The sequence below is a fragment of the Hippocampus guttulatus genome, chromosome 3 (genome assembly GCF_054856545.1).
Source record: "Hippocampus guttulatus isolate MCC_2025c chromosome 3, RoL_Hgut_1.0, whole genome shotgun sequence".
NCBI classification, from domain to species: Eukaryota; Metazoa; Chordata; class Actinopteri; order Syngnathiformes; family Syngnathidae; genus Hippocampus; species Hippocampus guttulatus.
The window spans coordinates 28,358,969-28,375,812 of record NC_141263.1 but is presented as its reverse complement, the minus strand read 5'-3'; the positions used below and the strand labels follow the sequence as shown (position 1 = coordinate 28,375,812).

The 16,844-nt window shown below is 45.9% G+C and overlaps 1 protein-coding gene across 2 annotated transcripts; it reads left to right on the top strand.

Moving 5' to 3' along the window:
* Positions 1 to 5,040: 5,040 nt before the first annotated feature.
* znf507 (zinc finger protein 507) lies at positions 5,041 to 14,345 on the top strand. Of its 2 annotated transcripts, none has more exons than XM_086107958.1 (10): positions 5,041 to 5,146; positions 6,650 to 7,225; positions 7,817 to 8,292; positions 8,561 to 8,911; positions 9,234 to 9,651; positions 10,106 to 10,226; positions 10,310 to 10,418; positions 11,403 to 11,507; positions 11,585 to 11,719; positions 12,411 to 14,345. In XM_086107958.1, the coding sequence occupies exons 2-10, from the start codon at positions 6,653 to 6,655 to the stop codon at positions 12,760 to 12,762; spliced, it is 2,640 nt and encodes an 879-aa protein (XP_085964084.1). In that variant the 5' UTR covers positions 5,041 to 5,146; positions 6,650 to 6,652; the 3' UTR covers positions 12,763 to 14,345. The 2 variants fall into 2 exon arrangements, with proteins under 2 accessions (XP_085964084.1, XP_085964083.1); XM_086107957.1 differs by having other exon boundaries at positions 9,234 to 9,660.
* The last annotated feature ends 2,499 nt before the right edge of the window (positions 14,346 to 16,844 follow it).

The following is a 16,844-nucleotide window of genomic DNA, read 5'->3' as shown; positions in this document are numbered from 1 at the left end:
GTAAGCCGATTTGTTCCTTTATTTCCCCTGGCTGTACATCGGCGGTCAGCGCACTTTCACACACACACACGCACACGCGCACACAAAATGTAGGGCCTCCCCAAGGACAATCTGTTGTGAATCGCATTACAGCCATTTCCCATTCTGTAGGTGCAGGAGCAGCCCCAGCAGAAATCAAATATTTATCACGTTGTATTAACCCCCACCGTTGCCCCCCTCGCGCGCGCACACACACACACGCACACACACACACACACACACACACACACACACACACACACAAGCGCACGCACAGCAGCGGTCCTGATGTTGCCGCCGCCAACACCACCACATAGAATTCATTATCCTATTAGGCCATTGCTCAGCCGCGCTGCGGCTGGCAAGCAAACAGATGAGCATACATAACAGTACATGCTGGCCCTACGCACATGCACGTGCGCGCACACACACACACGTTACCAGAAGCTGCTGCTGATTGGTTGGTTGGTTAGTGTTACAATGCAAAATCTGACGTAGAACATGTTATGTGTTATTGTGTTCTAATGTCTGATAGAGATCAGACATTAGAGCACATTGGATCGTTCGGTACCAAATGGCCCAGTGGGTTTATTCAACTGCAAATGAAAGTGGCCTCGGCTCTTTTAGCCATCACTATCAACAAGTACAGCAAGTTTGATTAAACTCAGAATCTGCTTGGTTAAAATGGGGGGGGGGGGGGCAAGGGGGGTTGTTTAACTTATCCAGTACCAGCCAATTCTAGACCAAGTCTGAAAAGACGTTTTAAAACGTCTTTGGGAGTGAATGAGTTAATTGGTGGTCCAAATCCAGGTTTCGATCCAATTTCAACACGGAAAGTTATTTCACACCGCAGTGAAATACAAGTCAACTCCTTCCCATGTCTATCGTTAATCACACGAACCTGCTGCGCATCCTTCCCATCTCTACCTGGCCAGCCTGTTACGATCTCATGTTAATTCTGTTTCTGTTCTGTTCTGCCACCTCCACCTTTGCCCTATGTCGCATCCTCGTCTCCTCCGCCTCTTTCCTTGGTCTTCAACTGCCATTCTTGGATGTTCCAGGTTTTTTTTCATGAAAAATTGATGGCAGTCCGCAAATGTCCCCGGGACTGTTGTTTGGACACCGCTGAGCCATGTACATCATGAGTGGATGCACAAAATACCATCAGGAAGTTTTGTCCATTTTGTTTCGAAAGGGGCCATCTTTGCATCGTTTATGTTAACTACCATCAAAGACAAACCTGTCGTAGCCGTTGTCATGTTGCTCCAAAAGCGACGATGAAGAGCGTTATTAGTGGCAAAGTTTGCACTGGGAGTTGAATATTCTCGCCGTCTTCTGACCTTTCGGCGCTCCAACGTTCTCCGATTCAAGTCTTGCGCGTTAGCATCCAGCTAGCACACAGGCTCACACAGAGGCGTCAAAGATTGCTTCATGTAAATATTTTGACTCATTGACTTTGTGGATAACTTTGACTTTTACGAGGTGATATTTCCTGGCACGTGAGATGAACATTGCACTTAAAAGTCCACCATTTCATGATTTGCTCCGGCTCAATAAAAGTACCACTTTACGGCCACCGTAAATCACGCAAAAGAAAAGAAGCAAAAAAAAAAAAAAAAACACACCGGCCGCTGTTAATCTCACACATAAAGCGACCACCTATAAAAAGAACATACACGCACACACAAATAAAGAAAAGAGGTCCTTTGCGGCGGAATACCTTAAGTAAATGTCATAAATGTGAAATTGTGTTGTTAATTTGATGCATTAGGCGTCTGATTTGTTATAAATAATTGTTTATTTCTGTAATAAGACCTCCTGATATGTACTGGCCAAGCGTCCAATCAAATTGATGCTCATTAACGGCGCAGATAAATTACTTTTACACTTCTGAGTCATTAAAAGGAAGCAATTAAATGTACACATAGCTGTTTTTGACTTTTTATGCACCCCCCTGAATTTGCACATGTTCAAATGATCACAGGCGCCATCGACAAACGTGTTACATCATTTTGTATTTTTCCGCTTTTGACTGGTAGTTTTAATTAGGAGGATATTAGTAGGATCGGCATGTGGTGTATCATGAGTAGAAACACAAAAAGTATAGTTGCGGGAAGTCTGCTAGGTTTTGGTCATTTTGTGCCATTTTCTTCAAAAACAAACTCTTTCGAGGGATTTTATTGAACCGCTGCTCACCTTTTACACTTAGCCAGCATGACATTTGGTGGGCAGGTCTGTCATACGTGAACTGGCAACCAAAAGCCATCTTGGTTTAAAGCCACCCTTTTTTGTTCAAATTAGTCATGTCCGGCGGTCCTCCAAAAAACAAAATCGTCTGACGGATATTCTCCAATTGCTACCAAATTGGAACCACGTCATGATGCAGAATCGCCAAAGTTGTGAGGTTTCATTACGAGGATGTGGGTGAAGCTTGGCAGCCAAATTTGAGGATTTGCAAAACAGGCCCACCCACCCTGCAGTGTGAGGAAAAAAAAAAAAAAAAAAGATGCTCCAGCCATAGAACAACATTGCGACCATCCTTGCTGCCGTTTTTTGTTCTCAACACGGCTACGGCCGGAAAAAGAGAAATCACACGGGACAGCGCGGGAGATCAGATGCACGGCCACAATAAAGCAGCGACTGGGAGGAAAATGACCCAAGTGCCGTGTGCGTGCGTATTTGTTTAGTCCTGTGCAATGATGGAGGTCATACATCCAGTCTTACTGCATGCAAAAAAACAACAACAATGTGACAGAAAAAAATGCAATTGTCGTTGCGTGTGTGCGCGCGCACACATTTACTTCCTGTTACACTTCCTTTCATCATTACAAAGCAATGTATAAGAAATGAAGTGTGTGTCTCTTTTTTCACCTCTTTGTCACATGAATAAAATGCACGTGAGATCAGATTTGAGATTCTTTTCATTTGTGCTTTTTTTTTTAGAGTGTGCACGTGAACTACCCTGCAACATAGGAGAAAACTGATGTACGCAGGCATGGGGAGACCGTGCAAACTCCACCCAGGAAGGCCAGAGTCCAGATTCGAACTCTGCACCTCTATACTATGAGGACAAGGTGCTAACCTTGTGGTCACCCACACCCACTGTGCCACCTTCAGAAACCTAATTTGACATACAAATACAATGTCAGTGCTGCGTCCCAAAAGGATGCATTTTGCACGATTTCAAATCACTACATTTGCTAAATTTGTAATTAATTTTTTTTACATTGTAATTTTATTCGAATGGCTCATAGCATGTATCAGGTTGATCATTTTACAATTCTTTCACATTTTATATTGCTGCAAAAACTCGACTCAATGCAAAGTGAAAATATGTGAAACGCACCGCAGGCGTCTTCATACGACCCGCATGCCATGGCTGGCACCTGGTGTTGAAAATTGGGACTGCAGCACGATTGATTGGCTGATTTACTTTGTTTTTTCGAGAACATCCGATTTTTCAGATATTTTCAATGTTCTGTTTCTCAGTTTGACCTATGAAAGCGTGTGCAGTGGGGATTTTATAATACCGTGTCATTTATAACTATGACGTTTCAAAAAAAAAAACCCCACCTAATTTTGAATCAAACCTTACGTTCGATGTGCCAGAGAAAAAACAAGGGCACCCAAAGTAACAGTGTAAAAAGTTTGCTTGCATGTCTGATTAAAAACATATTGACTCGTGTTATTTTCTTGAATTCCATTTCTAATTATTTACACTTTAACAAGAATGGCAGCTGCCAGTCATGTCGTTTTGATTATTCGTTTGTCATGAGCGTGTCTCTATGTCATGCAAAATGTGTGTAGTGTAGCTTGAAATGTAAGAAAAAGTCATTCGTGTGTCCTTTTGTTTAGCTCTCCCAGCTGGACTGAAACAAGAACTGTGAAGCTGGACTGAAGTATGACTTTAATAGGGCAACAGAAATAAGCTGCTTTGGGCCACCATCTTTTTCTACGCCCGGGGCCAGGCTCTAATGCGCCATGGGAACTTTATGAGCCGTCAGATGGGGCTGGACGCCGGGCGCCCACCGGGGTACTTTTGAGGTCGGCGTCGAGATGAGTGACGCTGATGAGCGACTGGTCATCGCCCAGAGCACGCTGATGGAGGCGAAAGACAAAGCAAAGGATTTACATCATGTGGACGTCAGGAAGGAAAAACACTGACGGAATACACCAAGGGTTGCCAAATCCGGTCCTCCAGGGCCGCTATCCTGCGTGAATGTATTGTATTGTATTGTAATTGAAATGTCTGACACACCCGATTAAAATGAGTAGTTACCAGGCTTCTGCAGAGCTTGCTGGCGAGCTGATAATTTGAAGCAGGTGCATTGGAGGAGGGGAACCATCTGAAAAAAAAATGCATCCATATATAGATATAGTGTGTGTGTATACTTCCACAATGGTGAAAACGCCTCGTCTCCGAAAATACTAAAAGAAATAAAAATAAAACTCCACCCTTGCGCACAGTTATGACTGCACCTTTGCACTACTAGGGCCAGACCACTTCACATTTGGATATAAATGGGCAAACAGATGCTTTCATTATATACGTTATATGCGATATACGTTAGACGTTATAATGTCAACATATAATGACGTGTTTGGGTGACGTAAATGAATGCTTGCGTGATTGGACAAAAAAAGTACATTATTTGTGTCAATAAATGAATACTGTAGTTAAAAGCCAATAATAACACAACTATTGCCCCCTCCTCCCACCACCACTACTGTCACTCCCCGTCACACACACGCACACACACGCGCATAAATTTTTTTTCAGTCAACATTATCGAAATTGCATTTATGATTTCTATATTATGATGAGTATGATTGCTATTTTTGAATATTTAGTTGCGTTCAATCTCGTTGAAAATAATATGGGTTTGTATTTTGCAAATTGCCTCGAAAGGCACGATCTGCAGGTTCCTGGACCGCCAGCCAGTCCAATCACCAAGCCGCTTTTTGGTCACCTGACCGCAAACTCTGAGTCACGTGACCCAGGCTCCATTCTCGCCATTTTGCAATGTGAGCGACCGAGGCGACTTTTTTTTCTTTTTTTTTTAATGACTGGCGTATAAAACTAACACGAGCACTTGCATGCTTGGAGGACAAAGAGCGCGGCGACTCGGTGAGTATTTAATGTCATTCACAAGTCTCAGTGTAGTAATGTGTTGGTTACCCATTAACCGCAGATGAAAAGTCATGCTTTTCCGGCGGGTTTTTACACGCTTATGTACTGGGTTAGCTTCAGCGCTAACTGATGCTAACGTGGCCAAACTTGATGTTTCACCTTTGACGCTTTTGTTTTGAAACTAACGCGCTCTCTCGCCATTTAGCACCACCACAGACGTGTCTGCCTGTCAGGGTACTCAACGTTTGGGTGTGTTTTAACTCTAATTCCACAAACGGAAATGAAACAAGGTGACATATTTTTAGATGCGGCCGAACAGGTGCGCGCTGGAGGCTGTCCGGGCCTCGCGTTCACAAAGAAGTACTCAAATTGAGCCTTAAAAAGCTTCCAAACGCGCACAACTTTCATATTACAAATTCGTGAATGGCAGAGGGTGTTCCAATTGTGCATTCCACACGCGTGAGTAACTCCGCGAAGCAGAAGTGGTGAGAAAAGAGGAAGGCGATTGGTAAAGAGAAAGTGAAGGATTCCAGACAGATGAAAGGAAGGGACGTGCGGTCATTCCCCCCTTCCAATAGCGACGTCAACAAAAGCACGTGTGTGAGTGTGTCTTTTCCAAGTCACACTTGTCATCACGCTTCCCCTTTGCAAGATGAACAGAGCATTCCAAATCGGTTGGGCCAATGCACAGATTTGACAATGACACAATTTCATTGCACCAAACAAGCACGGCAAAAGTATCAAAACCAAAATAGTCATTTACTCGCAAATTTAGTTGACTCCGTTTGATATCTGGCCCTGTTTTGTTGAGCGCTAAGCTATTATTACATGATGTAAACGTTACGCCTCAAGCTTGAAAACAACCCAAAGTAGACAGAGATGTGGCTTGAGCAGGCAAAGTAATCATTTATTGACATAGGCACAATAAAGTCACGAGCGACGCTGCCACACAGCATCACTCCAGTGGAACATCAGTGGCTTTTTTTACATGACGTTTGTCATTCACTCCATGAACTGCGTCATCTTTTCTCATCATCGCATGACATGGGAGGCCTTTGCATGAATCAGTTAATTAATGCACGAATTGACTCTCCAAAAAATATTCAATCCCGTCTGCTGGGATCTGTTAGTCATTACAGTGGTTTACAAGCCTGAATTTCACAGACAAGCTGGGCGAGACCCTCTTCCACATCTTACCTTTTTCTTCAGACGTACATGAAGAATATATGCGTTGGTGGGAGTAAACGGTCAGATTCCCGTTGACAAACATCACCATCTGTGGCAGTGGAATAAAGTTAATTTCCAATCGTGGATTTCTGCAGTTGGCAGCGCCCTTCATGAAGGAAATACCGTGACGCTGCAGAACAACGGGGCAGAAGAGTCTGTCCACGTTTTGAAACTAAATCGGCTTCGATAGGAATACGATTTAAGCATTTGTGAGAGAAAGAGCTTTTGCACTTCACTTGGACACTTTTGTGGATGGCATGTGTCTCACGTCAGGACATGGAGGACATCAACAGTGTCGCCGTCCTCATCGCCGCCGCTGCCGCTTCCTCATCCGCGCCTTCGTCGGAGCCCCACGAGCAGCAGCGCATCGCCGACGCCTCCAAGTGCAAGCCGGACACCGACTCTCTCATCCAGGTCATTGAGAAGCTGAGTAAAATCGTGGAGAAGCGACCCCAGCGCCGCTGCACCCTGACGGGACACAAGAGGTTCCAGCCGAGAGCAGAAGGAGACTCGCCTCACAAGAAGCTGAGTGTGGCGCTCGTGGACGGAGACCACAACAACAACAACAACAACAACGCGAACGACCGTGGCGAGCTCAAGCCTGCGGTCACGTGCTACCAATGCAGCCTGTGCCCCTACCTGTCGCCCGCGCTTCCGCTGCTCAAGGAGCACCTGAAGCAGCACAATGAGCACAACCAGGACCTCATCCTCATGTGCTCAGAGTGCTGCTTCAGCTCCCGAGACCAAGCGCAGCTGGAGGAGCACGTCAGGATGCACCTGGTCAACAGCGCCGACGCCACGGAGGGTGAACATGGACCCGGGAGGGATGCCGAACCGGTGGGCTCCGAGGTACGGCGATAACTTTTACTTTGCGACAGTACTAATGATGTCAACCGTTTGGGTCCCCGTACATTGAGCGGGCTCAACCCGATGACTGCCAGAGCGTCACCTGTTTGGGTATGAAGGTCCTTATGACGTGTTTATTTTGCTACCGTTTGTTCGATAAAACGATGGGAAGTTTTCCGGCGGCCGGCCGTGTGAGTCCTTGACCACTTGTGGGGACGTTCCAACTGGAGCTGCTAGACTAATATTGATAGATTGTCTTGGCCAAAGTGGATGTGCTGTTATAGGCCATTAGTTCATACTGCTTTGCACTTGACACATTGCACTATATATTCTTTTTTTTTTTTTTTGTCATGTAAAATGATCCCAGACTTCGGACATTATTGATGTATTCTTGTGTCATGACTCGTGGCCATTTCCGCAACGTATTTCTCCCGTGACTCAATTGTGTCGACCTTGAACCACTGTTGTGCTAAACTATCCTTCACAAATCTCTCTCCTGCAATATGACCCAAGTGGAGTTGTCCCAGTCTTGCTCTCGGTGACTCAATTGTGCCCCCGAACATTTCCAATGTTTGCTCTGTTCTGCTCCACCAGTGTGTGGGTGATGGCCAGCAGCGGCGGCAGAAGAAGAAAAAGAAGTGGTACATTTACGAGGAGTACGGCTTGTACCGCTGCCTGATCTGCAGCTACGTGTGCAGCCAGCAGCGTATGCTCAAGACGCACGCCTGGAAGCACGCCGGACTCCTCGACTGCTCCTACCCCGTTTTCGAAGAGGAGGAGGAGGAGGAGGTGGAAGAGACTGGAGCTACCTCGGTCGTCGTAGCGTCCGCCAGTCAAGAGGCGGAGTCCCAGACCGTCTCGACCGCCTTCAAACCGTGCGTGCCGCTTCGAGACTGCAGATCGAGTCCGCCCCACCTCTCCAAAGAGGAGCCGGGCGAGTTCGCCGTCAAGGATTTGAGTCCCGAAGAATCTGAGACAGAGTTGCACGTCGCCACGGAGACGGAGGTGGAGGCCGAGACGGCGTCTGCGGCTGACAGCCTGCTGACGTCAGCACAGAAGATCATCAACAGGTAAAACCCATCCTGCTGACATCACATGGCAACCCACCAGGCCCCGCCTCATCAAGGCACCGGCACGTAAACGGACGCAGCAAAATATGTCGTTTTGTACGCCTTTTATGCCTACAATTAATGCTTTTCTTTTTTCAACGGCCTTATTTCAATGTATCGAGCCCTCCCCTCGGCTGCCGATAACGGTCACCGATACTTATGGCGCTCTCTTTTGGCCGTTTTATTTCCACACGCTAAATTCCGTTCTATGTTAATGTGTGATCACTAGCGACCCCAAAAGCGCCGGACACATCAACGTGATCGTGGAGCGTCTGCCGTCCGCCGAGGGCACCGCCATGGCCGCTGCGCCGCTGCTGCTCGACCCAGAAGCCGACGCCGGCCAAAGCTTATTGGATGTCAAAGAAGAGAAGGAGCACGCGCGAGGCGGCGACTCCCCTCCAGACGAGAACGTTCCACCGGCCGGACGCAAGAGGACGCACTCGGAATCGCTTCGCCTTCACTCGTTGGCTGCTGAGGTCCTGGTCGCCATGCCCATGAGGACCCATGAGCTCAGACCCGAGCCGGCGTCCGTGATGGAGCATCACGAAGATGTGGACGGGGACCCAGGGTTCCTTCGCAAGTATGAATTTTCTTTTTATCCGTTTCAAGGTCTGGAAAACAGAGTTCCTACATGTTTGGAGAATAAAAAGTGAAACTTAAAAACGAAAAACGAACCCCCCCCCCCCCCCCAAAAAAAAGATCTCATATGAGAAGTAAAGACATTTTTGAAATCGGATATCATAATCATAATTTGAGCCGGTCCAAACCCTGGTACTGCAATGAAAGACCAATCAACCTCAAAAAAATCTGGGGTTCAGGGGGAAATTCTCGGTTGGTTTTACAACAAATGAGCCAATGAGGGTGCAGAAAAAGAAGTCATTTTTGACATTTGAAATGCGTAGGACTCCCGAAGGCACCGCCTCCACCAACGCCGGCATCAGCTCCTCTCTGCTCACCGTCATCGAGCGCCTTCGCGAGCGCTCGGACCAGAACGCCTCGGACGAGGACATCCTCAAGGAGCTGCAGGACAACGCCAACGCCGCCCCGGAATGCATTCCGGGGGCGCCTCCGGACGGGAGCCTGGTGGACTACGAGGCCGGCAGCGAGCGGCCGTATCGCTGCCGCCTGTGTCGCTACAGCAGCGGCAACAAGGGCTACATCAAGCAGCACCTGCGCGTGCACCGCCAGAGGCAGCCGTACCAGTGTCCCATCTGCGAGCACATCGCCGCCGACAGCAAGGATCTGGAGACGCACATGATCCACCACTGCAAGAGCAGGACGTACCAGTGCAAGACGTGCGCGCAAGCCTTCCACTACAAGGTCGGCAAGGTGCTCGTACAACTTCCAAATTTGCCAACAACGTCGTTAAACGAGCCTTAGTTGCATATTGTAATATTTTATCGGCGCCGAGCACCAGGCATGATAAACACTTTCATTACTCCCGCCAAAATGGACTTTATTCCCAACATTTTACAGGCTTCAAAAATTTATATATTTCTTGTACAAGTGACTCCTTAAAAGGTGAGCATTTGGCGTCTCCTTACGGCAATTGGCGGCTTGACGCGGCGACAAAAACTTGAATCAGTCACGTCATTTCCCATGTCTCGTTGACGTGCACGAAGCCTCATATGTCATCAGCGCGTGATTGCCGAGCTTTTGATACGCTGTTCTAAGAGGTCTGTCTCACGCGGGCTCCGGAGTCTCCGTAACAAACGTCCCATCACTGCATGAATACCTTTGCACCTTGCAACCTGTTTGTGTTTTGGTGTTTCAGAGTCAATTGCGAAGTCACGAGCGGGATCATCACAGCTTCGTCGGCGTTGACGCACCGGCGCTGGCGGCCGTGGATGAAACGGTCGCCGCGGCCGAGGAAGCGGAACGTGCCCCGGATGAAGGTGAGAAACTCTGATCCGGGGTGAGTTGTAGAACTGGCCACGGACTTTGCGTATGTCTGTGATGATCATCTTCTCGTCCACAGAAGGCGCTCTTCAGAAGACGTTTAAGTGCGACGCGTGCAACTACACCAGTGCCACCTACGTGGGAGTCAGGAACCACAGACGCATACACAACTCGGACAAACCTTACCGGTGAGGCTTTTACTGCAAAAAAAACCTAAAACTATCTTTTAAAAAAAAATGGGGGTTATGTCAACTGTAAAGCGGCTGAAGTTGACAACATCAGAAATTAATCAATTGTCGAAATAAAAGCACAGAGTGATGTACAGCAGCTTGGTTTGACATTTGCATCTTGATACTTTTGCACACATGTTTGAAGGTAAAATCTGGCCAATAAATACTCCATGTTTTGATTTTGACACGTGGAAGCACAAACTGAATAATTCATTATATTAAAGTAAGCAATGTGTCTGATCCCCCTCACACCCCAAAAAAGTGGTGTTCCACAGAGTTTAGTTCTGGAACCCACGTTTATTTATCAGGTATTCGAATACTTTTTTTTTTTTATCTGTGCGTGCATTTGGCAGACGCTTGTCCGAGACCCTTGCTGTTATCTACAAATCCGCTAGGTGGCAGTAGAGCACTATAGAAGCTCTCTTCCCTCTGCTTTTGGTGCAGGAAGCTCAAATGTCGGCACTTGAATCCAAACCAAGCCCGAGGTTGCATTTACTCTGCGCTGTTTGCGTCTGGAAAATGTTTGTTTATCCTGCGTCAAAGCGTGTGAAAGTGGAGTTTGAAGAGGTTCAAGAGCAGGAGAAAACTGCTTTTTCGTTGCACTTTGTGTACTCGGCAGGTGGACCCTGAACCTCCTTTTCAGGCGTTTGTGTGCTCTGCGTTATTAGACGGCATTTTGCACACACTGCTGGATTAATTTGTCAGAACACCAACATTGGTGGAATGGAAAAAAAAAATCTAAATGCTATAACAGGTAAAAGGTGAAATACTGAAAAGAAAAAATGCAAATACACCAAGCCTGATTTTTATTTATTTGTTTTAACGTAAAGCAGTACAGTGTCTTTATAAAGTGGCGCGTTCAACAACAGTTGGTCGATGTGAAGTGGCACTTTTGGTAAAGTCGGTAGATGTATGGTGGTACTTGACACTTATTGTGTGCAGGTGCTGCAACTGTGACTTCGCCACCACCAACATGAACAGTTTGAAGAGTCACATGAGGAGGCACCCTCAGGAGCACCAGGCTGTGCAGTTCCTCGAGCAGTACAGGTGAGACCCAAGGCCCGCTGCCAGACTCTTCTCAAGCTCGGAGCCGGCGTATCACATCCACTTTTGCCGGCGGTCAGGTGCTCGCTTTGCGGCTACGTGTGCAGCCACCCGCCCTCCCTCAAGTCACACATGTGGAAGCACGCCGGAGACCAGAACTACAACTACGAGCAGGTCAACAAGGCCATCAACGAGGCCATCTCGCAGAGCAGCCGGTAAGCGCACAGCGCAAGACTTACTCTTACCAGTTAGTCGCGATCGCAGCCAAATGATGCACAAACGTGGCTCCAAGGTAACACGCGACGTGAGCTTCACTTTGGTTCACTGTCCCGGGGGGACAATGAACCAAAGAAGCTTCAAACCAGCCAACCCGTAATCTATAGAAATTTGGCGCTGTCAGTGTGAAGTAAAAATATTTTGACCGGCAAAGACATTCAAACGTACTCGCAGACTAAATGCTACAAAAATGGCATTTTCCACGAGAACAATCAACAGTTGCACACTTGGTCATATGTGATCGTACATGATATTTTCATGTATGATAACCAATCCGGCGCACAATATAAACGGAATGACTGGAAGTGATTAAAAAAAAAAAAAAGACCACAGCACCAAATAAGCACATTATTTTATGCAGCGGTAGTTTTTTTTTTTTTAAATTTAATAGCTTTTTATATGAAAATGGCAAACAAAGCAACTTTTTTTTTTTTTTTTTGGGAGGCAACTTCCTTTCATTGTCACAGGACACGCTATTGTTGGTCTTGCAAGATAACTCAAAAACGTCTGGCATTGAATGAGGTACTCATGATAACCGCTAAACTCGCCTGATCGAAATAAACACAAGTCGAAAGAATCCACCGAACGTTTCGAAACGGGCCCATTTGTGAGCCTTCCGTATTCACTCAGAGCTCCTGTGTCGGCGCCGACGGGACCGGAATCTCTGACGACGTGCTCGCAGGAGAACGCCAAAGTCCCGGCAGAACCGCCTCTGGAACCTCCCTCCGCGCTCCCCAAATCCAGCTCGGACCCCTCGGCCCCGACCCCGCAAAGGAGCTCAGCGGTCCCGCCCCAGCCGCACGGTGGCGGCGTGGAGTACTGCATGCTGCTCTTCTGCTGCTGCATCTGCGGCCTGGAGTCGACCAGTAAGGAGCGGCTTATGGAGCACATGAAGGAGCACGAGGGTGACCTCATCAGCATCATACTCAACAGTAAGGACGCGTACAAACACGCGCAGGTGGGCGCGGCGAACCCCGAATGACCCCCAGGAATGACTAGAATATTTCACACGCTCACTTACCTCAGTGGTCACGCGTATCCTGTCACTCGTCTGTCAACCAGCTCCGCTGTCTTGTCAACAACAAAGGTTGCCGTTTTTATAGCAATAGTATGCCGTAGAATGCACGCTAGACCTCCGCCAAAGGCCAGCCAAGCACAATTTGGATCACATTCCATTTTTTTCTTAAATGACACACATTTATTTTTCTCATGTTTTTTTTTTCTTCATTTAAAATGGAGTGAGGTTTTAATTTCAACGAAGCTAACTCCCACGATAAAAACAAAGACAGTAGAACGAAGGACGGGCAGTGTATTCAGAAAATTGCGAAATTAGTCAATGAAGTGAGCATGCATGACAATTCTTGAATGGCGCCACATAGTTGATGCCGCTCGTTTGTCCTTTTTTGCTCCACAAAGTTCCGTCTTGTTTTTGTACACGCAAAGTGTACAAAAGTGACAATTTCCCCCAAAAAGACTCTTTGCGAGCTTTTTGTTGTTTTGTTCAAAAAGCTATTCGACCAAAACCCTATATATTTTGATGAGATTACATTTTTTTCCCAAGAAAATCTATTCAAAAAAATACGTTTCCCTGTCCTCAAAAGTAGTGACACCTCCAAATGAAAAATCTGACCACCCCCGCCCAATTTACAAAATATTTTTTTCTCTTTAAAAATCGACTAATTTATTTTATAGCTTCTAAGCAAGAACGTCCTGGAAAATACATTAGTTTTCTAGAAAGACTTGTAGACACCCTTGCTACCAGTGACCCCCCACCCCTGCCCCCAACGGTCTCTCCAATTAAAAACTGACCGCAATAACGTAACTACAGGCGGGATAATCGATCATCGATAGTTCATGAAATCGAATAATATTGCACGGCTATGACGTTTTCCTCAAAACGTCTATTCTCAAAACTGCTTCAAAAGCCACCAGTTGTCAAATGTGATTGATTTTGCCTTTTCTTTTTTTTTCACAATTCAAATGAAACTTCCTTGGCGGAGGTAACACAAAAAGGACACAAAATCTGTCTCCAGCGGTGTGGTGCTAGAGCGCTGGTCCAAGTTGATACCTCGTACAAACAAAAACCATGCTGGTGCAAGGCAGCTTGGTTTTTTTTTTTTTTTAAATAGCTACTGTCATATTTAATGTTTATTTAATAAAATAATGTGTTGAAACTCGATCACGGCTTGAGTTCAGACGTATTTATCTGTTTGTGCGCATGTTTTTATCACGACACTTTGAAAAGAAAAAGTGGATTATTGATTGAATTTGTTCGCTGTATATGTTTAAAACATAAGTTTTGTTTTTGTGAGGAGATGGGAAAAGGGACGAACAGAGGGAATCTGCTTTTTCATTTTCCCAGAACGGTGCCTAAAAAACATGTACAGTGTCAACTTCATTTTTGAAAACTATGTCTGCATATATATTGCCCCAACATGTAAGTTCTATTTTTGTATGTAATCTTTTTGGTCACTCTTTTAAAAGACTTTCTAGCTCAGAGGGAAAGGGAAAAACTGCTGTTCCCGCCAACACGAACACAGGTGACAATAAAATGTCAAGATGCAACATCACTGTGTGAATGTTTCACTTGAATGCAGCACACATAAACATGACGTGATTTTTCATTTTATTTTATGTTGGCAATGTTTTTCTTGCTGTAGTGCGAATGATGACTTTGGGTGGACCGAGCACTTTTCAAACGCAATCAGGTCGAACGCTTTTAACCACATTGCTTAGGTTATAGTTTATGTGCTTTATTTTGCTGCTCTTTGCCATTGAAGTGATATTTTTTATTTTGTCAGTCATCTTGCATTCATACTCTTGGTGCCACTGTGACGCAAAATGCAATTTGCCCACTCGAGTTCTCTAAATTAAATATTTTGAGAAAATGGAAACGTAATGATTTTAATATTAATAGGTTGGAATTGGCCTCATTTGTTTGAGCAGTCTAGAGACAGTAATGTGTTTCACTTTTTTTTTTTAATCAAGCTACCAATATAAATTGGCTTTAACCATATAACAATTGACTGAGCTTTACCTGCAGAAAACCTCGCATGAGTCCCGTTCCACGAAAGGACTTCCTTTGCACAAACCTTTTGTGCTTTTCAAAAAGGTACATGTAATCCCATTTTTCAAACATGACATCTGTACAAGCGAGTGTGCTTTTCATGTCATTGCAGGATCACATTTTCCACGTAAACCTCTTAAGAGAATGTCAGCATGGAGATGACAAGGAGGAAATCACTGAAATGAGGCAAGATTACTGACTCGGCTCTCTTAAAGCAGCTTTTCGACTCTTTGACTTAATCCGCACATTCTACTGCTCTTTGGATGCCAATTTGTCTGCAAGGAAGGAGAGCAATAGAAGCTAACGCGTCCCAAAACAAGTGACTGCATCGGTGGATGTAAAATTTTCTTTTGACACCCATCTCCCAACCGCTCAGTAATTTAAGAAGAACATCTTTATTCGTTTCACAATGGAGAAATTCCCAATTTACAGCAACAATTTGGTTTATTTCCTGGTTGTGTCACTTGTCGCGAGGCTGAATTCATACTGCACCACAGAGTGAAGACTGGAGAGGGAGATCTGGCTGCAACACAGACAAAATTAAACCCCAACGACATTTTAGCAACACAGGGATGGAATCATATTCTAAAAGACGAGTGTGTGTGTGTGGGGGGGGGGGGGGGGGGTGCCAGGCAGGGGCGGTTCTGGATCAATTTCACTGAGGGGGCCGGGCTGGGGCCAGGGGTTTTGATGGGGGGGGGCACATTCAACCCAGGGCTAAAAAGACAGATTCTAAATCTTATTTGACTTTTTATTTCTTCAGACTTTGAAATTGTAGTCATAACATTACAGTGATGAGAAAAAAACAGTATTAGGAGGGCTAAAATGTCTGCAAGCGTAACAATACGTCTGTTGAGAATATTCAAGCCAGGGAATGATATGGTACCAGCCTGCCGGGGACAAAAATTGCAAATACACTGAAGCGAGATGTTTTACATGCATATAATTATCCAAATTTTAAAAGGCAACGTCTTATATATTGATCCTGTTAAATAAAAATTAAAATAAAAAGGGAGACTAAAAAAGTTACACGCACACACACGCACACGCGCGCGCGCACACACACGCGCGCACGCACACACGCAAATAGCACTCGTGTCGTGGTAATTTCCTTCTCTGCGGACTGCTTCTCATTTTCCCGCTCATTTTTAAATGGCGCAGCGCACTAAAGGGTCCGACTAGAATGTTAAATCACGCACTTTGTTTCCACCTTTCGCGTCGGCGACTCGGCACGACTGAGTAATCTGCGCTCGGAGGGGGGGCCACAGGGGGGCCAGAATCGGTGCTACAGGGGCACTGGCCCCCGTTGCCCCCCCCCCCCGAACCGCCACTGGTGCCAGGGAGAGGGCAAGACACACACACACGCACAAACAGCTCTATATTTATAATGGTGCACATCCATGGTTGTGACATGTTTTGAGTGACCAAAAAAAGAATACATTTAAAACGTGTTGTGTTAATGTTACGTAAGCGTCATAATCAAATGTAGAATTACATGTGAAAATCAGAGAACAATCCTATCATATATAAATATTCTGTTTTCCAAAGTCAGCACAGGAGAAGGAAACAGTAGAAGAATAAAAGAGCGACATGTGAAATACAATACTGAGTTCCCATTTCCAAGATGGCAGGTGCCCGTGCATTTGCATGTTTGTAGAAGTAATTGTTGGGTGGCACGGTGTATGACTGTTTACCACGTCCGCCTCACAGAGCAGAGGTGCAGGGTTCGATTCTGGCTTCGGCCTAACTGTGGAGTTTGTATGTTCTCCCCGTACCTGCGTTTGGGTTTCTCCAGCTACTCTAGTTTCCTCCCATATTCCAAAACAGATAGATATATAGAGCCGGCTCTTTGAAGTGAACGATGGGAGCCGGCTCCTCATTGGGAGCCGGTCCGAATAGGAGCCGACTTTTTTTTTCTCCAGTTTTTTCCCCCCCTTCGGTTAAAGCCGCACGTGATTGGTCAAGATCCGTGGTAGAAGAGGAAGGGGAGGGTTTTA